This window comes from Emys orbicularis, chromosome 11 (genome assembly GCF_028017835.1).
Source record: "Emys orbicularis isolate rEmyOrb1 chromosome 11, rEmyOrb1.hap1, whole genome shotgun sequence".
NCBI lineage: Eukaryota > Metazoa > Chordata > Testudines > Emydidae > Emys > Emys orbicularis.
In genome coordinates this window covers 5,200,874-5,226,582 of record NC_088693.1, presented here as the reverse complement: position 1 = coordinate 5,226,582, position 25,709 = coordinate 5,200,874, and the positions used below count along the sequence as shown (strand labels likewise).

The following is a 25,709-nucleotide window of genomic DNA, read 5'->3' as shown; positions in this document are numbered from 1 at the left end:
TACGGGGAATTTCGTATATGCACTGCGATACTGAACATTTAGGGAGCCCCATCACGCTCACAGCAGTGAAATACACGCGCAGCGGTGCCACGCTGCTGGGACATTTATGTTTCCTCACTCCTCGCAATACCCCTGTGGAGTGGGCCAATGGCATAACGCCCCTCTTACAGACTGGGAAATGGAGGCAGTGAGGTGAAGCAACTTGCTCGAGGTCACAGCAAGAGTTAGAGGTCCGGGGATTTGGGCGGGATGGAGGTCAGTGGGTGTGAAGCAAAAGGTGGGCGGGGGACACCAGTCCCCCCCAAACAAGCTTATCACAACTCCTTCTGGCTTGGCTTTGGGGCATGGGAGGGTTAGGGGGCTGAGGGAGAAGGAAGGTTCCTCATCTGCTCCCGAAGGCCTTGGCTCGAGCGTGCAAGACAAACCCAGTGCATGTCTGGCCTGTGAACAGGGACACAACGTGAGCATGCCAGTCACAAGGGCAGCTTCCACGCCTGATCATTCCACAGCCCTCTTTCCATCCCAGCTGCCCCTGCAAATCAAGAGCGGGGTGGGAGAGGACGGACCCCACCTTCCCTACGTTCTTACAGGAGCAGATCCTGAGTCAGTTTCTGGTTTAGGTGCTTCAGCTCCAGCTGCGGCTTCTGTCCCAGCTGCTTCGGCACTAGCAGGAGGTGCTTCCGTCCCTGCTGGCTCGGCACTGACAGGAGCGGTTTCTGCTGGCTGCAACACAAGAGGCATCCGGGGAGAGAGTTACACTCATTAGAGAGAGAGTCTGTGCATGGGGAAAAAAAGATCAATTTAAAGATTACACTCTCCAGGCAGAGATCACAGCTAGCCAGATCAAGGAGATCGACGCTGTCCACCGCTGCCATCTCCTGGCAATTAGGAAAATGATTCTTGCTCCTATGTTTTCCTGACTCTCCATAGTCTAGCTGGCCTGTAGTTCCCACTCCATCCAGCCTCAGGTAAAGCTCCAAGTGAAATTAATGGGAGTTTTACCCGAGTACAGAATGAACTATTTGACTGCATGCGGCCACAGGAAAGGAGACAACCACATGAGGTACACCCAGCTGACCTGACGCTCTCATTTGCTGGGCCAAATACTGTTCTCAGTTACTCCAGTAAAGGAGCTCCATTGCAGTCACTGGGGCTACCCCAATTCACCCAGGTGTAACCAAGAGCAAACTCTGATCCACTCTCTATATAGAACAGGTACAGATCTCTATGCAATTATAACGGAATTGTGGAAGTAAATGTGTGGTGTCGGCGAGAGGGCTTTGGCTTCTTTGACAACCAGCTGATGGTTCCAGGAAGGAGAATTACTGTGCTGGGATGGGCTCCCTCTAGCAAATACTGGGAAGAGCATCTCTGGACATCATCTGGCTAACCTGATAAGGAGAGCTTTAAACTAGGTCTTATGGGGGATGGTGACAAAAATCCAGCCAATGCACATCTAGGCTCAAGTAATGAAGACAAGAGAAAGGGGCAAATTTCTGGAGAAGGGCCTAAAAAAAAAGCAACAGGGCAGTCTGCAAAATATCTTCCAGGCCTGTACACAAATGCAGGGAGTTTGGGGAAGAAGCAGGATGAACTGAAGTCATGGTGTATGAAGAAAATGATGACTTATTTGGCATTACAGAAAGTCGGTGAGATAACTCCCATGATTGCAGTACCAGCATTAAGGGATATAGCTTGTTCCAGAGGGAGAGGTATGGGGGAGAAAAGAGGAGGCGTTGCACTGTATATCAAGAATGTATACACTTGCTTCGAGGTCCACAGAGAAGTGAGCGTCAGACCTACCGAGAGTCTCTGGGTGACGATAAAAAGGGGAAAAGGTCAGTAGTGATGTTATGGTAGGGGTCTATTATAGACCACCAAATCAGGAAGAGGAGAAGTGGATGAGTCATTCTATAAGCAATTAACAAGATTAGCTAACACACCTGAGCTAGTATTAATGGGGGATTTTAACTTCCTTGATATCTGTTGGAAGACTAATGCAGCAAAGCATAGTATGTCCTGCAAGCTCTGTGTGGGGGACAACTTTCTGATTCAGAAAGTTGAAGAAACAACTCGGGGGTCGTCCATTTTGGATCTGGTTTTGACCAACGGGGATGAATTAGTTGTGAACGTAAAGGTGGTCGGGAACTTGGGAGGAAGTGATCATGATCTGATAGAATTCAAGATCCTAAGGAAAGGAGGACACGAGAACAGCAAAACAAGGACACAGGACTTCAGAAAAGTGGATCTCAAATGACTCAGAGAAATAGTAGGCAAGGTCCCATGGGAAGACCAATTAGGTAGAAAAGGAGTCAAAGGGGGCTGGCGGTTCTTAGAAGATGTAATACTAGAAGCTCAACATCAAGCTATTCCGATACAGAGGAAGGATAAGAAGAGCCACAGGAGGCCAAGGTGGCGGCACAGGGAGCTTTTAAGCTATCTAAAAACCCAAAGGGATACACAGAGGAAATGGAAGGAGGGGCATGTCACCAAGGAACTAGACATGGGAATAGCATGAGCGTCTAGGGACAAAATCAGGAAAGCCCAGGCAAAGAATGAGTTACAGCTGGCAAGAAACGTTAGAGACAACAAGATGGGTTCTTCAATATGTCAGACAAAAAGAAAGATCAGGGATGGTTTGGGTCGATTGCTCAATGGAGCTGGTAACGGAAGATGATAGGAAGGCAGAGCTGTTCAATGCCAGTCTTCAAACAAAAAAAATACCATGTGACCAGATGACTAGCGAACTTACCATAGACAATAAAGGGGAAGGGATGCAGATCAGGATAAGTAAAAGAACACATCAGAGATCTTCTGACCAATCTGAATGAATTCAAATCAGCAGGGCCTGATGCTATTCACCCCAGGGTGCTGAAGGAATTAGCTGAAGAAATCTCAGAGCCACTGGCAATAATATTTACAAACTTATGGATGACGGGAGAGGTCCTGGAAGACTGGAGAAGGGCTAACATAGTGCCCATCTATAGACCAGTCAGCCTGGCTTCGATACCTGGTAAGCTACTAGAGCAATGTATAAAACATTCAATTGTAAATACCTGGAGGATGAAAAGGTAATCACTAGCTGCCAGTATGGATTTACTAAGAACAAATCATACCAAACCAGCCTGATCACCTCCTTTGACAGGGTACCTGGTTTGCGGATAGGGGGAATATGGTGGACGTAATATACGTGGACTTCAGCAAGGCTTTTGACACAGTCCTACATGACATTCCGATAAATAAGCTGGAGAAATGTAGGCTTGTTGGACGTACCATTAAGTGGACACATAATTTGTTAAACAACCACAAACAAAGAGTAACTATTGATGGAATGATGACGGATTGGCAGGTCTCACGTGGGTTTCCACAGGGATCTGTTCTGGATCTGGTGTTGGTTAACATCGTTATTAATGACCTGGATGTAGGAATAGAGAGCATACTGATCATATTTGCAGATGACACAAAGCAATGGGGTGTTGCAAACGCTTTGGAGGATAGAGCTAAAATTCAAAGGGATCTTGATAAATTGGAGAACTGGGCTATAGACAACAAAATGAAATTCAACAACGACAAATGTGAGGTGCCACACTTAGGGAAGAAAAACCAAATGCACAAATATAGAATGGGGGATAACTGGCTTGGCAGCAGCACTGAGAAGGATCTGGAAGCTGTGGTAGATCACAACCTCGACATGAGTCAGCAATGCGATGCTGTTGCAGAAAAAAAGACAAATGCAATTTCAGGTTGCATTAACAGAGGCCTGGCATGCAAGTCACAGGAGGTGATAGAACCACTCTACTCTGCGCTGGTTAGGCCGCAGCGTGAGTACTGTGTTCAGTTTTGGTCACCAAGGTATAGAAAGGATGTGGAGAAACTGGAAAGGATCCAGAGGCGAGCGACAAAGATGATCACAGGGATGGAATGCAAGCCATGGGGCAAAGGCTGAAGAAACTGGGTATGTTTAGTTTGGAAAAGGAGATTAAGGGGGAACATGACAGCTGTCTTCAAATACTTGAAAGGCTGCCATTATAAAGATGGAGAAAAGTTGTTCTCTCTTGCCACAGAAGGCAGGACGAGAGGCAATGGGATCAAACTACAGCACAGCAGATGTAGATTAAATCTCAGGAAAAGCTTCCTAACGGTAAGAACAGTAGGACAATGGAACAGACTGGCTACGGAAGTCATGGAAGCGTCTTCACTGGAGGTTTTCAAAAGGAGGCTGGACAGCCATCTGTCTTGGATAGTTTAGACACACCAAATACTGCATCCTGGCTGGGGGTTAGACTAGATGACCCTTGTGGTCCCTTCTAACCTTATGGTTCTATGATTCTAGGGCTTGGATTGAGGACTATGAGCCAGATGCTCAGCTGGTGTAAATCAATGTCACCACGTCAACTTCCATGGAGCTATGTTGATTTCCACAAGCCGAGGATTTGGCCCATCCAGTACAAGATGCAGAAACAGGAATCCTGTTAATCTGCCAGACTGAGTAAGAATGAAAAAAATTGTCAGTGATATTACCCGGATTCCTATTTGATTTTCAGCCCGTCCAATAAATAGGGGTCATCTGCAAATACTTGGCTTGGTTTTAATTCTTATAGGAACTTTCCTAAAGGCAAAATCCCCTAACAGGCAATTTCTAGGGACCAATATTACTTGGAATATTTAATTTTTGTGTAACCCTGTAATGGCGGTGTGTGTGTGGGGGGGGGGGGGGTCAGATACAGAATTGGCTTAACTATCCTTAGATTTAGACAGTTTTTCCTAATATCTACCCTAAATCTCCCTTGCTCCAGCTTAAATACGGGGACAGGTTACCTAAGGAGGTTGTGGAATCCCCATCACTGGAGATTTTTAAGAACAGGTTGGACAAACACCTGTCAGGGATGGTCTAGGTATACTTGGTCCTGCCTCCTTACTGGAGGGGGGAAAGGAGGGAGGTGGGGAGGATGGATGGACTAGATGACCTCTTGAAGGTCTTTCTAGCACTACATTTCTACGCCTCTGATATAGAATGCTTCACTGAATTCTCCATCCCACATGCACACTGCATAGGGGAAGATCAAATGCTTCATAGCATCAAATGTATCTTCATGACATACTCAGTCACGCACACAATACCTGGGCCGAAAACGACCAGCCCATCTCCCTGGAAACTGGAGGGCCCAATCCTGCAACACTTACTCAGACAGATAGTCCCAGTGGGCCTGATCCTCCTCTCCCTTATAACAATTTACCCCAGATGATTATTTGATCCCACTGGCATTGATGTGAGAAGAAACAGACCCATGTGATCATTCTAGCACAAACATGACTTCCGATGTCTTGCAAGGTTATGGATTTGGGTTTTGTTAGCAATATTCTTGTTATAAGGCTCTGCGCTTCCTGGAGGGGGTGGAGGGACAAGCTCCAATATGCCTAGAGAGAAATATTCACCGACTTCTCCCTGCCTAGCCACTGCCTCCCAGGTGTGAATGTTCAGAGAGATTTGGGGGCTGTGAGTTGGTACGAAGTATATGCCATTTTGAAACACAACAAGAACGCATGCCCTAAATTGCCTAAAATCTACAGCTGGGTCCAGCTAATCTAGAAACCTCCAGACCTGCATTTTCAGACTATCTATCCCTAAAGAACAGCTACCAGCAAGCAACTGCCACGCAGCTGAGCCACACCCTCCATGCCACCAGAGGGGGGCACAAGAACCTAGTGAGCCAATGAGACACGATCCCCAGTGCGCAGCAGTGGTTTTCTTAAGGGTCAGCCACCGTCATAAAAGAAACTGCCCTGGATTTTAAAGGACTGTTGAATTCCACAAGAGAGGAACGTGCAAAAAGGGTCCTCAGCGCTATGACCAAAATGCTTCCCAGGAAAACTGCAGTGACTAGTTTGAATATCTTCAGTAGATATTTACTATCGGTTATACGCAGCTCTACAACAGAGGAGATATTTTATGTGTCTATCTGTGTATACGTACACGTTACAATATATACGCACAAATATATTTATATACACACAGTATATGTATATGAATATATAATAAAGTACATACATACTTATTATATTTTCTATGTAGATTTATTAAATACACTAATGCACATGAGGGTAATTATCTACTTCCACACACTCTATATATTCTCTACATATAGAAGTTTATTACACGTACTATAGAATGCGGGGGGTTTCCAAAGCACGTTATAGAACTACTCCAGAATTCTGAATGGAGTAAATTCTCTTAGGCACAGATTCTGCAATGAGCTCTGTGTAGACAGAACCCTGCAGCCATTCGAAGTCCCACTGAAGTCAATGGGGCTTCAGGGAGAGGGGCCCACCCATGTGGGGCTCTTTGTGAGATCAGAACCTTGGCAAAAGTTGTCCTTGTGTAGATACCTCCCAGAGGGTATCAGTCTGATGAGGCAGGTTACTGCTCCGGGAATGCCCATCCTATTGGAAAGCTCTCGGTGCAGGAAGTCGCTGGGAGGTAAGGTCTACTGTGTTATACGAACATTTGGGATTTATTCCTGTAATGGTGGGGAAGGCCTAGAATTTACAGCACTGAACTTTGCTGTGCATTCAAATGGGACCTGAATTCCTCCCGTTCTAATCTGCGCCAGTCTGTCAGGACAGCCGCTTCTGACTGGATTGTCATTCTTGTTTCCCCTTCCATAGAGCTGAGGACACTGACAGTTCACAATCTCCTCAAAGCATTGTCCAGTCATTAAGGGACAGGCTGGGCCCTGCTGCCCCACAGTGGTGCACTGTGGGGCTGTGTCCTCTCCTGCATCTCTGCGCTCTGCGTAAGTATTATTCCTATTTTAGAGATGGTGAGACTGACATGCAGACAGGCTCAACGATCAGCTGAAGATCACAGAGCGAGTCGCTAGCAGAGCCCGGCTGAGAACTCAGGACCCCCAGCTGCTCCTCTTGAACTTGAAGCACTAGACAAAGCAGACCCTAATTTAATGTAGGTCCCTCCAAAATGGCAGGTCCGTGAATGAATCCTTCTACAGTGCCTACTGTCACCTCCCATTCGACCCCCACTGGCTACAGCTTAAAGGGGGAGCAGACCTAGTGCCTCAACCTCCCCAAAGGTTATCTCCCAAAGTGGGGGAGCACTTGTTCCTTGCAAAGTAAGGGTAGCGAGGCCATAACAGGAGAGTGGTTGCCCTGAACAGAGTTTAAGCATGGGGTGCTGTCATTAGAATCTGTTACAGCTAGCATAACACATGTATTCAGACTGTAAGCTCACTGGGGCAGGGATTGTCTTGTTCTGCGTTTGTGCAGCACCTAGCGTCATGGGGACCTGGACCGTGACTAGGGCTCCTAGGTGCTACCACAATAATAACCAGAACCCAGACCTCCTGCTCTCCATGTCTTAGAACACAGCTGCCAGCCTGCAGATCTTAGAACCACTCCCACCCGCCCTCCATACTCATGTGAGCACTACATTCTGGATAGACTTGGGCTTGGATTCCACTTACTTGGGTTGGCTGGGTCTCTGTGGACTGGCTGGGCCAGTCCACAGCAAATGTGCTATCACTAGGGTTGTCAGCAAGACACGGATCCACGGACTGCATGCTGCTCGAGGAAGTCTTTTCAGGCTGGCGGTTGGGATTGGGGGACACAGAGAAGAGGAGGAAGATGGCAGTGGATAAAAAGGAGAAGTGCATGGTAAATAAGGGGGAAACAGCAGAAAATGAGACATTCACAGAGGTACAGATCGGCCGGACAGCTATTTGCAATTCAGATGAACTACAAACAAACACTTGAACATATTATGGAAACAGAGCTGCAACTTCAGCAGCAACTCTCATGATCTTTCCATTGCTTGCTGTGTATTCTCAATAACAATGGTGCAGACAGATCCAGAGTAACTCCGGTGGTCTTGGACAATGACAACAGAGCAACTCTGGATTTACCCCAGTATAACTGGGAACAGAATCCAGCCCATAGAACACACCCACACACACCCATATACATGGCCAGCTTAGTAATTGTTCCCTTGTGTCTCCTAACCCGAGCGACTGTACTACAGCGATGTGTGTGACTCGCTGTCCCTTCAAAGGAAGCAAGGTTTCAATTTACAGGACGGCCAAGAAAACTCGGTGTGAGCAATGCGCTTTAGCCCAGCAAGGCGGTATGCACGGGATCATTTATTATAGCTATTATGGAGAAGGAAGCGGAGTGGCTTTTCATCATTTGTTTACAGCAGCGGCTGCTTAGGAAGATGAATCACTTTAATTAAAAGAAACTCAGCATAGTGTTGTGGAGGAGAAAGTGCCTGGTGATTGGAGACTTCGTGAGGATCAACACAGCTAGCAGCAGGGTGACCAGACGTCCCGATTTTATCGGGACTGTCCCGATATTTCCTTGTTTGTCCCGGGGCGGAGGCATCGGCAGCCCAGGCCCGTTCATTCCCCTGCGGGACCCGGGCGGGATGGGGGGGCTGGGGCCTGCTGCCCCCACTCCGGGGCCACCGCGGGATAGCACCAGCTGGGCAGCAGCCCAGACATGACTGGCCAGGGGCTGGGTGCAGCGTGCGCGCTGCTAGGTCCCCGCAGCAGGCCCGGGCTCGGGGGGTTCGGGCCTGGGTGCCAGAGCTGCAGCCGCCGAGCTTGGCCATCGGCCGCTTCCTCCCCCCGCGGCAGTGGGAGCTGCAGCAGCGGCTGCTCCCGAGTCCCACTGCCCAGGGGGGGGAGAACAGCCGCCGCCTGGCCCCGCGGGCCGCCCCCCTACTCTCCCTACCGCCCGATTGAGTCCTGCCTGACTCTCACTCACCCTGGCCCCGCACTTCCCCTGCGTCTCCGGGGCCTCCCTCCAGCGCTGGTGGAGGAAGCGTTTTTTGTTTGTTTGTTGTTGTTGTTGTTGTTGTTGCCCCGCCCCCCCAGCGTCCCGATATTTGACTTGGGTGATCTGGTCACCCTCGCTAACAGGGAATCTAAGACGCCACTCCCAAGCAACCACCAATATTGTTCAGAAGGCCAAGCATACCCAGTGATGGTTTGCTTGAACAGACTAGCCCCGTGCAGTTTGATGCAGTCGGGGCGTTGGCCTTTGGGAGAGACAGCGGATAGCTGAATAGACAAGAAAGCAATTTGGAGGAGGGGGGTTACACTGTAGTAAATGTGAAAAGCAAGGTTAGCCCAGATAAGCAAAGAAAACCGGTTCTCTCACTGGGATCGATAGGTCAGGAGGGTGTCTATTATAATGAACCTTCTCCCAAGAACATATTCTAGGGTTTCCTTAATTGGGAAGTGTGAATTCAGCGCCCGCGGACTTCCAGGAGGGACTAAAGACTGGTAATGGGCGTGTTTTTCTCTTTCCTCAACTTTGTCAATGCACCTCACGCCTAACCACCTGCCCCCGCTCCGCTATTCCAATCCTGGGGCCTTTCACAGCTCTGGGAATGCGACCACCTCCTGCTAGTCGAGCAACAGGCCTTTCTGGAGCAGAAGCTGCCCGTTCTGCAAAATTAGTGGCTCTGGAATGAACAAGAATCAATGCAGTGAAGACTAACTGGACGCAAGATTTGAACTCGGCACCAACAGGCTTGTGCACCCAACCTTCCTGCACTAGCTAGCCTCTCCCACACCATCCAGCCTTGCTCACTAGAACTTCAGGGGGAAATGAGGCCCTGTCTGTGCTTCGCGTAAACTGGATAGCTGCAAAGTAGGCTGGGTGTGGGTCATGAGCACAGCACAGCAAACTGGCATTAAAATAAACAGTAAGCAACATCAACCTCTTCAGCAGAGGCTCAGAGAGCCGGCCAGGAAGGGACAGACCTTCTACATTGTTATCACTACTGATTTTACCACTTAATGAATCCATCGAATTTCAAAACACTCAGTAAAGCACAAGGCAGGGGTCCCCCCGTAACAAGGTCAGGCCTCAGATCTGAGCCCCAGCTGTGTCCATAGGGTCTCTCACCCCTCCACTCATGGGCAAGTTTATACCCTGTATTTTCCTCACATCCCTCCCTTCGACTGGCAAGTCCTCCTGAGTGGAGGGAAACCGAATCCTCCGAGAAAGCACACACACCTTCGCCAGCAGATCTCACCGCAAGAGCAACGCATCCAGCATGTTCTTTCCCCATCATGTCTGGGTCAAGCCCATTCTCTGCTGCTCTTATGCCTCGGGTCTCCTAGACACCACTCAAGTCAACGGCCTGGCCAAGTAACCCTCCTGACGCACTTGGATTTATCCATGAGTCAAGCTGGGATGTTCACAGCATTCCCACAGTGCAAGCACCACCATTTTTCTTAACTCCAAGCCCAATCAGCTTCCAGTCTTAAACCTACAAGATCCCGTAAGTGTTTTGCTAATAACAGCAGGAGTAATGGAAAAATAATTACCTTGGGCCGACAGTCATTACTTACCACCAGCCACCCTACTGGTCTAATTTAACATACACTCTTTATCCCATCAGTTCCTTCCTAATGTTTCCTGCCTACTCCATTCATGGCCTTACAATGCCATGGATATTTTGAATAGCTGAGCTATAACCACCATATAGATGCTTCCCACCGCAGCTCTGACTTACACACAAACACATGGAATGCTACACAGGTTGCTCCTGTTTAATTAGATTCACTCCCACTTATTATTTGAATTCAATGGGCTTGTAACAGGGACAGACAGCAACCAACATCCATTTGGCCAAGTGTGTCTTTGTTTGGACAGGTGAAAAGAAACCCATGGCGAGCAATGGATTTCTCAGCCAGCTAATTTGCAGAAACTGTATATAATGAACGGGGGATGGAATCAAGTTGGCTTTCAGCAAAAGGCATTTGGATGTCGTCACCTGCCTACGTCTCTATTTTAGGAACTTTCAGGATAGCAGCCCAGGGACAGTGCAGTCATGTAGGGTCACAGAGAGATGGGGAGGTGGTTTGCTTTCCCCGGGTTTGGAAGCTTTGCTTACTGAATGGGTTTTCTGTTTCGTTTTATCGATCAGCATCTTCACACACGCGTGTCCACCAGACTGCTCTCTGGAGCAGCAGGTCTCGTTACAACCCCCTCAAATGTGACGGCAAGGTTCTACAAAGCTGGTTACTTGCCAGAGGATTCAACACGGCAGCAGAAAAACTAGGCACCTGCCTTAAGGGGAAAGTTAGGGAAGCCAGGTTGGTTCAACCTGGTGTACCTGGCTCTACGCTCCCCTCTCTCACGGTACGTCTACACGGCGCACTCCTTACAGCGGTGTGTAGAGTACAGACCCTGCACACACCCCAGTATGGGGGTTAACAAAGGTGTCGACAGTGAAGTACTGCTTAGGTGAGTAAACCCACATCTGAACCTTTGAGGTATAAACCCCGCACGGCAATCTACATGCCCAAGCAGGACCTCCTCTGTCTACACAGCTTTTTTCTAGCAGTGTCCCACTGCCACACGGAAAGGCTCCGGCAGCAGGGAGCTGATGGAGCTTTTCCCCGCTGCCTCCCCCCGCCAGAACCTTTGACTGCTGTGTGTAGCTACACACCAGTGTGGACATGGCCTACCTTTCACTGCAGTGTGTAGCTACATGCCGCAGCCAGTGGTGTGTAGTGTAGACACAGCCTCAGACATCCCCCCACTCTCAATGTAGCCGAGTGGGCTGGGGCAAGAAAGGGCATGGCCCGGGTGCCTTATGTTCCAGCGATCCCTGGCTGGTACAATTGTCCCTAGGCAACCGTTTCTGTCAGCATAGTTCTGAGGTTGCTCTCAGTTATGGTGGGGTCAAGCCAGCTCCCAGGATAAGGGGAGCAGAAAGGTGGCTTAAAACAACTTTCACTCCCGCTCAGCTAGACTTAAGGATCTGATTCCAGGTGCTTGTTCCAATGACAGGAACCCAGATCTCTTGACTCTGAAATCTCATGGAAATAGGGTCTCATGAGATAGCGGGTACATTGCCAAGACTGGGAACTCTCTGATGCAAGGGACTCTGCTCATTGTTACTGGTGCATACAGCACCTGGCACAATGGGGTTCTGATCCCTGATTGGGGTTCCCAGGTGTTACTATGACACTAATAACTTCCTACTCCAGCCAGGCCAGGAATGACTTTTTCAGAGTGTTTCAGCCCTTCCTGCTTCCAACAGGAAGCAGAAAACCAAAGGTAGCAACAATGAAAAAAACACTGTTTTATTTCAAAAGCTAAAGCTTTTCCAAACTCAAAGCAGATTAGGAGTTCGGGGGGGGGGGTGTCACAGTTTGGGCCAATCCTCACTTTATTCAAACTGCTTCTCCCCAGTTACGCTCTGTTTAATAGCAAGAACACAGGTGGGCCAATATATTTCCTTGTGTATAAACAAAGGAGAAGCGGGGTTTCCAACTCCACCTGAGCCTACTGATTGGAGACCCCCCCCACCACTGTCGGGGAGGACACAAAAGGGAAAGAATATACATCTGTTTTTCACTCTGATACCCAAAGATAGCAAAGAAACCACAGCTTCAGGGAATAACAAGCACTCGTTCATCTGGGGAAGGAACACTCAGCTGACTCATGCCAGACCATGATGGGCACATGAAAGCAAACACTTCTCAAAGGGACCGGCTGCACTGCCACGCAGTAGGCAGACATCCGCAACCAGGGTTGTCCACTTTTAAGGCTTGAAGTCTTTCCCTGTGAAGACACAGACTTTTTTTTTTTAAACAAAGACAGACAGATAATGCACAAAGAGGGGAAGCAAAGATCAACATCAAGAGCCAGTAAAAAAACATCGGGGAAGCATCCTTCTCAACATGCCCAGGGCATGCATAGTGGAGACAGCTCAATAGCCATATAGGAACCTTGGGCCAGATTGTCCCCTGGTGTCAATCAGCTTCCTTCCTTTGATTTTATACCAGCAGAGGGGCTGGCCCTTTAACACAAAGGAAGACATTCATTTCTTGAGCAGAAACAAAGAGGTTGCGTTTCTCAATTCGGCATTTCTGCTAAGAGTGATCGACCACGAGCAGCAAAGCCCGGCAGATATCCCAAATTTGCATACAGAAGGGAGGTAAATTTAGGGGCAGTTGAGAGGCATGCAGGTTGCACAATAAAAGGGAGAGAGGACAGAGAGGTTTGGAGATCTGGAGAGGAAAGGAACAAATATGACTGTGTGGCAGTGGTAGGGTTAGCTTCAGGCGATGCTGACTGCAATGCAAAACACCAAGGGAAAGACAGGAGAGCTAACGGCACAGGCGGTAGTGCATTCTGCTAGGAGCGCAAGGTGCAGTGCCAGAACGCAGGGATGCCTTTTTAGGCCGATCCACAGACCAGAAGGTGAAAGCAGGTTCGAGGCACAGGGAGCAATTCTAGCATGGCAGGGAGGGAGGAGGAGGAAGAAGACGGTGCCAACACATGCCAAGGTAGACAGTAAGAGTTTACCAAAACGGAAGCTGTATAAAATTCTTACCTCCCATAAATCCCAAGGTAAAGACTAAGCATGTCAAAGAGCAACAAGAACAAAAACAGGTTTATTCTTGATTATTTCCGCCCACGGAAGCAATACAAATATCGTTCGGAGCGAGGCAGACGTACACATTCCACTGCACTCGCCTCTACATTTTGACATTTTTCTTAACAATTGCAAAATGATTGAGACCTGCTCGCGTCGCACGTCGGATTTGAAGCACAATGGCATTAGACTAAGCACAGCCTCACCTTTGGCGCTAGTACATCAGCACTGCAAGCGAAGGTGCAACGGCAGCGAGCGTCGATACACCTGTGCTACCTTTATTGTAGCCCGCATGGGTAACAATAGCAGTGAAGATGCAGTTGCACAGACCCCAGCTTCAGGTTAGCAACCTGAGTCCATACCCAGAGCCCCCAGCGGGCTTGTACTGGGGTGGCTAGACCATGCCAAAATCCATACAGTCCTAGGTTCACGGTTACCCAGGCAAGCTCTATTAAAGCTAGTGCGGATACGCCTACCTGCCATACAGTTCTGTACTCATTTTCAAACTTTTTTTTCTGGTGACCGAGTTGAAGAAAATTGTTGATGCCCGCGACCAAACGGAGCTGGGGATGAGGGGTTTGGGGTGTGGGAGGGGCTCAGGGCTGGGGCAAAGGGTTGGGGTGCAGGAGGAAGTCAGGGCTCTGGGCTGGAGGGGTGCAGGCTCTGGGCTGGGACCAGGGATGAGGGATTTGTGGTGCAGAAAGGGGCTCTGGGTTGGGGGGGGGGGCCTCTGGGCTGGGGCAGGCGATTGTGGTGTGGGGTTGGGGCGCAGGCTTACCTTGGGCAGCTCCCGGTCAGCGGCATGGCAGGGATGCTAAGGCAGGTTTCCTGCCTGTCCTGGCACCGCGGCTCACACCCCGGAAGCAGCCAGCAGCAGGTCCGGCTCCTAGATGGAGGCACGCAAGCAGCTCCGCGCAGCTCTTGCCCGCAGGCAACGCCCCCCGCTCCCATTAGCCAAGAACCGGCCAATGGAGTGCAGAGACAGTGCTCAGGGTGGGGGCAGTGCGCGAAGCCCTGTAGTCCCCCTGCCTAAGAGCCAGACCTACTGCTGGCCACTTCCGGGGTGCAGCGCGGTGTCAGAATAGGTAGGGACTAGCCTGCCTTAGCCGGGCAGCATCACCAACGGGACTTTTAACAACCCGGTCGGAGGTGCTGACTGGAGCCACCGCGACCCAGTGCCTTACATTCCGCGACCCAGTCCTGGGTCCCCACCCGCAGTTTGAAAACCACTGCTCTAAGTCCCACATCCCTCAAACATCAATGGCCGATGGTACTACTGGTCATCATCTCGCCACTGGGAAAATCCAAGGGCTAGTGGCATATGGTTTTCTCCATTTAAAACCTTTGGAAGCATTGGGCTGGTCATGCTCATTTCCACGACTGCAGTGATGTGTGTGTGGGGGGGGCTGGAAAATGGTTTCCAGAACTCAGTTTGGTGTTCGGCCCCCCATTGATGCCAAGGATCAACTCCCTGCAACGTCGGTAGCTGCAAAGAAAGGACAGCGCGGAGCGCTTTGGAAAATCCCTCCCATAATCCTGACATTGGCGGCTTGTCTGTAAGTCCAAAGTTTTATCCTATCTAATGGAACCGCAGATTGTTCACACTTTGATTCTTAAAAATCGCTCTGCTCCCACCACTAACCAAACCGAGTCATTTGCTGGGAGGAGCCCAACGCTAAGGGTGGGTTTCCCAGCCATACAATCAGGGCAACACTAAATCCATGTGGGACATGGTCCATGCTAACCTTGTGATGCACATTGACTGAGTTTCCTAGGCCAAATCCTGCAAACATCCCCATTCTCTGTGCAGATGAGATTGCTGCATGTGCAAAGCCAGGCGCACGCTCACCTGACTCATGCACACGAGTGTCCGAGAGAGCTCATGGATGTGCGGGGGCATGTGCACACCCCTTGAGAGCTCAGTCAATATGGAAATATGCACTGAAGGCATAGGCTGACTCCGCAGTCGGTAACGGTTCACGTATTCATGGAAGAGGGAATGGGGAATAGTAACAAACCTGAGTGGCAGGTGTGGGTGTCTTCCCCACAGGGCTGGCGTCTGGTTTAATGGGATCAAAATCCAGATCCAACAGGCTGGCTCCCTCCTGGAAGGGCCCAGGGGCATCAAACTTGGCAGCAGTAAGGAAGAAAAGCAGTGTGAGCATTAGACAGATATCGGAGATAGACGGTATATGGCACTTGATATCCAGGGCTCAGGGTGCAGATGCAGAAGGCACATGGTGGGCATGATAACCACGGATGCCTCCATGCCTGTGCCCCAGATTGCATGATGCCTGTGAGCACATACAGCGTACCAAGGAACGCATGCAAACCAAGAACTCAAACCTTGTCCGTTTTCCTACTTGTCTGAATGGCTCTGACAGGACAGGGTGGTCTTATATGGCCGAATTGCCATTGCACTAGTCAGCTTGGAAAGGTTTCTCATCTATTCCCAACTGTCCTTTGCAGCTTTTCTGCATCACCATCAGCTACATGGTGCTCACAGCTCAGGATTAATTTCCCATCCTCCTCAGGAGCCGCCACCGTCTGCTGTGCGGCCAACCGGCATTCAGCTCACCCGTCGTATCTACACCAGTTGCTCAGGCGCCTGGAGCTAGGGAGGGAAAGGCACATGATCCTGGAAGGTACCTCCAATGGAGACCCAAGCCTAATCCCTAAAGTTTGCTGATCTGTTACCCCTCTTCAGACTCCAAACACCATCCACAGTCACATGAGTCATAGGTGAGAGTTCACATCTACCCCATGGTTCTTGACGGCCACCAAATTCCACCCCTGTCAGTGCAAGCTCCAGTGCTGCCCACACTGGGGATCCACTCCTCAGACACACACCAGGACTAATGTGCTTTGTATTTTCCAGGACACACCCAGATTCAAGAGATGTCACCGCTGCCTTCTGAGTTCCGTTATCTCTAATACACAAGCAGGTGGCACTATCAGGGCATTCATGAACTGCCTTTAATGCAGCCGACGTGGTAACCGTCACATAAGGGGAACTGGTCATTAACATTCAGTCCTGAGCTAATGCCATTCATTTTTAGTTTCCTGCAGGGCCATTATGAGATGCCCCCTTTCTGTCGAGCTCTTCCTTTGAGAAGAAACAATTCTGCTCTATGAGCTTCGTGCTTTCAATGGATTTCCCCACGCTCGCTGGCCCTATAATTTCAACTATATTTCCAGTTCCACCCAAGGTTGTTTTCTGTTGTTCCGCCCCAACTCCAGCAAAGTCCAACAGTGAAAATGCTCCTAGTACTTACTAAACACATCAGATTACCCAGCGACAAGCTTCAGTATCAAGTTAGGACATGAATTCATTGGTCCATCCAGGCCAAAAAGGACCACAAAGTTTAGCATTTTGCAGCAAAACCACTACAGTTAACAGAAAGTGCGATACATGAGATCCACACCCTTGTTACTTTCCACCTCAATGCACTTTACTCCCACTTCCACTTCCCTTTATAGCTGTCCCCTTCTTCTGGGCTTGTGGTCCACCGATTAGCACTCACAGGCAGGAGTGTGGCCAGCAGCCGTCCAGGTCCCCAACCCAAAGTGTTAAACACTAACCAGCACCCAGCCTCTATATCCCACTGGATAATTCTATAATAGTTCCTAGATAATTCTCCAGTAGAGCAATGTCTTCACAGAGGTTCCACCTCCCATGCTTTACTTGGTGCTCAGAGATCAAAGGCTCTGGTTATGCTGGAATCTTACCTGCTGTTCAAGAGTTATATGCACCATGGATTAGGGCTTCCTGCCCTTTGCCTAAGTCACCCCCAATACCTATCTTATAAGGGCCCCGATTACACATTGAAATGGCCCTGGGGAATACACTGAACATTAACGGACACTGGGTGCCCCAGTGGTGTCTGTTCTAGAAACAAGAGTCCCTTCTCAGAGATCACGTCCTTTAGGATGACACAGCAGGTCCCATCCTGGGTTGTGCGCACTGAACCGCCGTGCGGGGGAATCCCTGGATAAACGCAGGTGTTCACACATGATACGAACAATGTAACAGACACAGCGATCAGTTACACGGACATGCTACAAGCTACCCAGGCATGCAGAGGGAGAAAGAATTGTTCAGTGGCCCGTGGCTTTCTCCTGTGATGCAAATATACATAGAACGCTCATTAGATTGTCCAGATATGAATGTAACTGGAGCCGGAGGAGAGTTCTGTATTGAGGACAGCACGGAGATGCTGCAGCTGTTGACCTCCAAAGCTCTGCATGATTACATGCTTGCTTTTATGCGTGCTCTCGTCTCCTCCCTACTGTCCACTTGTTCCTTACGGTCCTCCAGATACTCCTTCCCGACTGCTCCCTTTGTCTCCTTTCATGCCGCTACCCTTCCCAGGACCAGCCTCCCGCTCCCTCGGAACTAAGCACTCTCTCCACTCTTCCTGCAAATACACCCAAAAACCCACCTCTTTGGGGATCTCCCCACAAACAGGGTCCTCGCACTTTCATGCACCATAGCCATTACCCCACATAGGGCATCCAAATTAGTTTAAGCTCCTTGGAGAAGGGACCTCATCTTTACTAAGTGTTTGGAAAGTGTTGTGCACACTTACAAGGCTCTGCTAAGATCAGTTCAACCCCGGTGATTTTCCCTCAGCTTGGCTGCTGAAGCTGGATGCCCGGACTAAGCCAAAGCAGAACCTCACCCCTAGCTGTGATGCCAGCAGTATCCAGCAAGGACACTGGGGGAAAGCATCCAGCTAAGTGGGCTCAGGCCACAAAATATGGATCTGGGTATCGGGCCCTTTGCCTTGGGGTGAGTTAGGAGCCCATGAATTTAGGATGCCCAGAGGTCTGGGCCCAACTCTCTGCCTGCAAACCTTTAATACTTAAAGTTAAACAAAGACTAATGGACCCTGCATAATATTTGTAAAATGTACCAAAATTGGGGGAAAGGTCCAGTGCTGTATCCCGTCATGCCCTGGTCACTGCTGCCTTTCACCCCAAGCAGAGATACTGGGGGAAATCCTGTCCCTACTAAAAAGTCAATGGCAAAACTCCCACTGATTTTAATGGGGCCAGGATTTCACTCCAATGCACAGATCCACAAAGCCAAAGCAATCTCTAATGTCTTCTAGACAGTCTCCTTCCCAGGCAGGACAATGGACTTTATTAGAACCTTCTCATGTCCTGCTGGCAGTTTGCTTTGAAAGCTAGAAAACTTAGTATTTTCTTTAAGATCCCAGCCATTCACTAGGGTTTCCAGCTTACAGAAGCCCCCACAGAAATTGACATTCCAAATAATTAATCAATCAATCAATCAACGGGCTGAGTACACTGACAAAGGCCAGTAGGTTCAGAGGGAAAGCAGACCCCATATTGCCTGCATTGACCCCATGGTGCTCAGTCTGGTGGAGATGACAAGGGGGTCATGCTACATGAAGAGCACTGCAGGGGCAACAAACCGCAGGAAGTGCCAAAAAATCACCGAACGCCAACTATTCTGGGCCAGATTCTGAGCTCAGTCGCATGGGTGCAAATCCAATGAACTGAATGGAGTCACTCCAGATTTACCTTGGAGTAACCCAGTTCGGAATCTGGCCCTTTGTTTGGGGACAATTTAGCCCAGAGACTTTAATAGTCTGCTTCCCTACCTGGTTTAATATTATGTTGGACATCGGTGTCAATACAGGAACTTACGTTGAAGGACACGCCTGCACCTATTTCCTATTCCCCGCCTCCCCCAAAAGGAGATGCCTCTGTCTGTGATGGCATGAGCATGGCACAGCCAAGTTTTCACGCAAAATGTCCTCACTAAAAACAAAGGCAAGCGTCCATCAGGCAGCTGTCAGCTAAATGTTGCCTAAAGAATATAGTAGCAGTGACAGGGCTGGGAGCCTAAAATGCTTTGAGATAAGGTTGCCAACCCTCCAGGATTGGCCTGGAGTCTCCAGGAATTAAAGATCAATCTTTCATGAAAGATTATGTCATGTGATGAAAGCTCCAGGAATACGTCCAACCAAAATCGGCAACCCTACTTTGAGAGCTTTAGCAAAGGAGGAAAGATTTTGTTTTGAAGGGTGGGATTTTGTTCGTTGGGGGTCCTTTGGTCAGAATGAGCACAGACCCCCTTTAATGGTAACCCACCCCTGCCTGTTTGATGCTGAGTACTCGGACACTATTGCTGTCCGCATCATCCCTGCACTCTATGAGTTCAACCAGCCCCCGTGATATCTGAATGTAACTTGAGGCCTAGCTTTCTTTTCTCCCAACCCTGGGTGCCTTGTTTCTCCACAGTCGGGTGGAAGCTGGAAAGCCACAGGCCACTGAATTTGGGTTACAGAAGGAAAAGCGAGGACGACAGTTACAGAGCAGCATTGTTAGAGGTGTCACCTGGGTCTTTAAGGGATGAATTAAAAAAACTGAACATAAAAGACAGCGCGAGTCTCAGAATTAAGCCAGAAAACTGGTCAGGCTCCCATCGGCACAGGGAGTAATACCGAACAGCCCACCCACTTCCCCAGCCCCCTTCTCCAGCTGCAAACCACATTAAAGAAGAGAGGGAGAAGAAGAATCTTTTCCCTTTGAAATTGCGTTTGATCTTCAGGATTTTAGCTGCAGAGACCGAGGGCTGATTAAGAGCCACCAGCCTCACGCCAGCCAGATGCCCAGCGCCACTCAAACAGAGATAATGCTGTTATAGAGAGCGGATTGCGGCAAAAGGTGCTGGCTGAGGTCTCTGGAGACTGAAGTCCTTGATCCACAGCCCTGCCCTGTAGGTGGTTTCTTGCCCACTCCACTGGGTTCCTGAGACACTTCCGTTCCATATAGAGAAGTGGCATTTCAAAGCCGCAGGAGCCTGATTTTCAGAGGCGCTGAGCGCCCATATCAACCTTCAGTGGGACCTGTTCTAGCCTCTGATTAGCAGGCCCTGGGAGCGTACAGAGCAGACCAATGAGTGCCTCACCCAGGCCTGGTGGGAACCATGTCTAGGCCCGGCCGCTCTTCGCCTGCTCAGGGGACACAAGTGCAGTGATAGCTTTGTGACCCCTTCACCAGGCGCCCCACAGAGTCCTCCCTCTTCATTCTACACAGGCCACGAGAACAGCCGTCACACAGCCCTGGCTTCCGGGCCCCACCGGTCAAGGCTGGCTTCAAACTAACCAGCTGCTCAGGGGCGACGGGTGCGGTATCCCATGGGCAATCTCAGCCCGGCCACGCGGTGGTAGCCGGCCCCTCTGGTCCTGCCTCCTGACCAGGTTTCGTGGTGTGACACCTCTAAGCAGGGGACAGTGCCGGGGGCAGGGAGCAGACAGAGATAAGGCAGGGCAGAGCGGCTAACCTGCGAGGGGGTGGTCACGCTTATCTCGGGGACAAAATTGTCATCAAACAGACTGATGATGTTCTCGTGCTTGATCTCCTTGGAGGGGGTGTGCTTTGGAGGTGGCGGCACCGGAGGGCCTTTCCGCAACTGCATGCAAGCGAGCGAGCACACGGCGACACCCAAAAAAACCAGAGACAGGAACCAGGTTAGCAAACTAGAACCACAGACACAAGGAGGGGTCAAATAAATAGACATGGGAAGGGGGGAGGGGAACAACCACACGCCTCCAGAGAAGGTTTGGCATCATTAGTTACACTTCAGCAGCGGGCGGGTCTCCCTCTGTGGAGGAGAAGCGTAACACAATTAATATGCATCACTCAGACATGCATACGTAATTAGAGCATGTGCAACCTTCCCGAGAACCACCAGGGGTGACAGACAGGTTACTCGGCACACGTTTCAGCAGAGAAGTCCAGTGCGCTGGCCACCCCTCCCGATACCTACCTGTGCGGTGTGAGCCTAGGGGAGTTAGAAGCCAAAGCAGATTGGTGTCCACGTGTGAATAAAGCCAGTGGGCTGGATCCTGATCTCCCTTCCACTGGTTCCACTCCACTGGTTTCAGTGGATCGACTGCAACATAAGTGAGACCAGATGGGGCTCCTCGTGAGAATGACACAATCAAGACTGAGATCTGGGCATGGGTTATTGAAACATGTGAGAACGGGCTCGCCCTGAGCCTGCCGGCTCTCAGCTTCACTGGCGTGTAACACTAGGGACATCACTGAAGTCACAAGAGACACGGGGACATAAATCCAGGAGCAGGCAGGGGGGTCAGGCCATCCCTCTGTCCATATCTGACATCCTCCCTCACTTCACAGTGGGAGCCTTTGATTCCGTGCTGCATGTGCCACTCTTTGGATGCTGTGGGAACACACGATAGGGACGGCAAACCAGTTCAGGCACTGTCTGAATTTCCCTTTGCCCCCAGATATTCGAGCTCAAATTGAACCTGTTGAGAAGATGCTGATGGACTGGGGGGAAAAGAGTCTCCTGTACAGTGCGGTGAAGATCTCCAGAACTTTAATGTCGCTTAGCACCCCCATACCACTTTCTATGTGCAAAAGGCTTTATGAACATTAATCTTCTCATCCTACCTAAGAAGGTAGGTCATTATTATCCCCATTTGCAGCCAGGGAAAACTGAGTCAGAGAGCATGTGACTTGACAAAGGACAGACTGCTTATCAGGGTCAGATCTGGGATTAGAACACAGCAGCTCCTGGCTCTCAGGCCTGTGTTCACACCACTAGGCTGCACTGCCCCTCCCTCGGATGCACGAACGTGTGCCCTACCAGACATTTATTTGGCTGGCCATGGAAAATGCTAACTTTCTAGAGGGTTAATCCGCCCCGGCCAACGTGCCTGTAAGATTCCATATACACATCTGAACTGCAGCTGGCTGCAGGCCCCTGGGTAGAGGGTAAGTAATAATGAAAGTGGCACTTTCACTTCCAGATCTCACTGTGCGGAAGCAGAAGTGCCAAAATGCCATGGGAACAGCCACTCCCGCAGTATCCTGAGCCCAGCCCGATGCAAAAGGTACCAGAAGTCTCATGGGAAAGACTGTTCTCCTAAGTGTGAAGCCAAAGTTTGCTGTTACAAGAGGCTCCGGGGTACTAATCCCGAACCAAACACTGACCCTTTGGAAATTTGCCCCTCCCCAATACACCCATCCTCCTAATGACTCATGCGGGGGGCTGTGTGGGAAATGACAGCAATACAATGGCTAATCCTCCCACAGCATATGCTGCCCAACGCACACTGCACTGCATATCTACTGAGCCCTGTCCCCGTGTCTCGATTCTGAATGGAAAGAATGCTCCCAGGACACGGTGGTTCTATGCTGAAGGAAATGGAATACCCTTCTGGTTCCAGCCCAGACTGGACCTCATATCCCCCTCTTCTGGTAAAACGAGACATTGTTCAAAACGAACAAGACCATTGGAAGGACTCCGCTGCCCGGAAAGGAAGTTACACCCTGAACCCCGTCTACTAAGCTTGGGCCGTGTTCAGCTGTAGCAGCATACGTCCATTGTAGCTCCATTGACTTCACTGGTGTCGCTCCAGATTGACAGCAGTGTCGCTGAGAGCCCAATCCCGGCCCTTGTGGTTTCATGAGGCCCATTGGTTCGGAAGTCCAGGATCATCCTCGCAGACACATTAACGAGCGTGGAGACATGCTGGCAGTCGCTTCATTAGGAGGCTAGACACAGGCAGCTTTTCAGAAGAGAGAGATGTTGGGAAACAGCTTGAGAGCTGAAACGGTGAGTAGTTCACAACCCAACAGGATTTCTCTGTTAGGCAAGGCTCCTCTAAGGTATTTAGGTGCCTAGCACCCACTGATGGAAATGGTCTCTCCTTTTGCCTCCTTCCCTGTCTGTTCAATATGCCCCTTTGTTGCTTTCCACACACCAGCCCGGTTGTTGGCATCAGTGTACCCGGAGGTGGGGTGAGGACACAGCTGGGGTATTTCACATCCTTGTTGCTGTCCACTCAGGACTCATCACTTACCCAGTGACTTGCCATCACCCATGTTCATCTCATACAAAGCTTCATATTAAATGCTGATAACTGAGGGTGCAGCTTTTGTGGCTTCTAACTCATGTGGCTACATGCTCTGGGGATAAGAAAGAGGCCATGTGGCCTATCCAAGTCTACCCAGTGTCATTCCTCCCTTCAGTTTCTTATAAAGCCCCTCGCTGCCTTCCACGCTTCTGGATCCAGCTCCCTCTTTTGTGCTTGATACACTGACCCAGAAGGTCACGCTGACCGCACACGGCCCCTTTCCGCACTCCTCATGGCAGCAGCCAGGTGAACTACGCATGCACTGAAAAACGGCTGCCAGCAGGTGGCAGCATCAGCTGCATGAAGGCCCACCTTGGTCTGTTCCAGCAGCTGTTACTGCCGGGCCATTTAAATACACTGAACAGCAGAACCCCGGTTACTCGATCCAATTGGAACCGGGGCCTGATCGGATAAGCAAAAATCTGGAAAACCAGAGAATGGGCAGCAAGGCTCCCGCTGTCATCCCCAGGGCGGTTGGGGCTCACGCTGCCAGCTCCGGGCGGCTGGGGGTTTGGTTAATACGGAGAGCCAGATAATAGAGGCTAGTTAAACGGGGTACTACTGTATTCTGCTTGCTTAACAGTGACCAATCCACCCCCCTGCTGCTTCGGTCACTCAGCCCGCCAGGGGAGCGCCCAGGGCATTGCAAGAGCGAGGAGAACGTGCTATTTAAAGGAAAGAGGAGGGAGAGGAAACCCTGTCTCAGCGGAACGAGGTGGAGGATGGGCTGAAAGAGCCCTGCAGAGAGAGGGCCGCACCTGCTCTCCGCTCAGCAACTCAGCACCTCTCCAAACTTCAGAGAGGACTGAGGCAGACAAGGCACCATCGCAGGAGGACGGTGGGTGGGGAGCTGGCCAGGCAGAGCTGAATAGGTAACAGTGAGCTGGGGGCGCTGCAGGGAGAATGGAGGTGGGTTATTCTGAAGTAGTTCGTAGAACGGGCGGGAGCCCGAACGTTTGGCTCCACATTCAGTCCCACGTCCCACACACAGCCCCTGCTCTGGGTTCTGATCCAGAGTTCTGGGACAGCCAACGAGAGACCAGAGCCAGACGGAAGTTCAGACCCAGGCCTGTAGCTCGGAGTTCAGTCTGAGCAGAAGGTTGAGTAGCGTGTGGAGAGAGGCATTGGAGGGAGGGATGGGGACAGTCGGTTACTCAGGCTGGTTTAAGGTGGAGGAATTCCATCCTGCCATGGCGCTGGGGAGTGAACTAGCCCTTCCCCAAGAGCGTCCCAGATCACTCGGGCTGCCATCGCTGGGCAAGGTGAACGTATCAGGACAATGGGCGAGGCTTGTGCCCTTTTGGCGCTGTGCTGCCCCCAAGCCCGGCCAGACCTCATCTTCTCCTTGAAGCTGTCGGCAGAGATCCCGTGGCCTTACCCCTCCAATGCGCCAATGGGCACTGAGCCACTCATCGTTAAATGGATGTTCCAATGCAATGGCTGTGGAGGAGCGAGGCATGGTCCTTTCTCTGGATGTTCACGGCTAGAGATTGAGTGGGCGATGTGATGTCCTTCCCCTTTACACACAGACACACACACACACACACACACACACCATTGCTGCTCCAGGGAATTAAACATTCCCCGCCCACAGCCCTGGAGTTAGCTGCTGTCAGAGGCGCTGGTTTTGTTTCAAGATTTCTTTGCCGTTCTGTTATTGCTCCAGCTATGCTCTCCAGCTGTCCTGCAAGGTGAATGCCACCAAGTAACACCCAGTTCCTGTCTAAAAACCCAATGGCCGAGACCCGGCACACTCCCTCCCTGGAGCCCAGGTGGGATTTTCAGGGTCCGGGGCTATATCGCTGGCCAACAATTGCACAAGGAGGTGCAAGGCGATGGCCCAGCAAGAGCGGATAGGTCCCTGCAATGGAAAAGAAACCAGAACCAAGACCAACAGCAGTTGAGGAAGGTTGGAGGGGAAAGACGAGTTTTCTAACAGGGTGTAGCGGGGTGGTTACCCCGCTCCTGCCTGAGGGGTTTAAAACAGCCCTGGCAGAGGGCTGGGGCAAAGGGAAAAGCTACTGGGCTGATTGGGGAAGTAGCCACAGCTGGGCCACGCCCCAATCAGGCCCCAGCTGGCCTGTATAAGAAGGCTGGGAGCCAAGAGCTCAGGAGTCTCTCTCTGCCTTCAGAGGGAGAAGGGCCTGGCTGCAGCAAGCTAGAGACAGAATACCTGAGTGGAGCAGGGCTGGGGACAGGCTGAGGAGCTGGGGAGCTCCAGCCCGGATAGCCCCAGGCTGCGGCCTAGTAGGAGGCTAAGGGGTACTGGGGGTTGCAGAGGGCAGCCCAGGGCTAGGCCAAGGCAGCAGGTCCAAACCCAACCTTGCCTGTGATGAGTGGCCTATACTGCAGTGTGCCCCAGGGAATGGGGG

General features: G+C 50.6%; 1 protein-coding gene across 8 annotated transcripts in view; it reads right to left on the bottom strand.

The window, feature by feature from the left end:
* BIN1 (bridging integrator 1) overlaps window positions 1-25,709 on the bottom strand; it is a 154,629-nt gene that overhangs the window by 7,336 nt on the left and 121,584 nt on the right. For 2 of the 8 annotated variants that reach the window (XM_065412905.1, XM_065412906.1), the window contains 3 exons: window positions 20,733-20,861; window positions 702-723; window positions 589-656 (listed from right to left, as the gene is read on the bottom strand). The exons of 2 other annotated variants lie outside the window; for them this stretch is intronic. In XM_065412905.1, the coding sequence (XP_065268977.1) occupies window positions 589-656; window positions 702-723; window positions 20,733-20,861 (219 nt within the window). Of the gene's footprint in view, window positions 1-588; window positions 724-7,478; window positions 7,599-10,974; window positions 11,000-13,372; window positions 13,397-15,432; window positions 15,544-20,507; window positions 20,543-20,732; window positions 20,862-25,709 lie in introns of all 8 variants that reach the window. 4 more of the 8 variants (XM_065412904.1, XM_065412907.1, XM_065412909.1 and 1 more) reach the window with 4 other exon arrangements.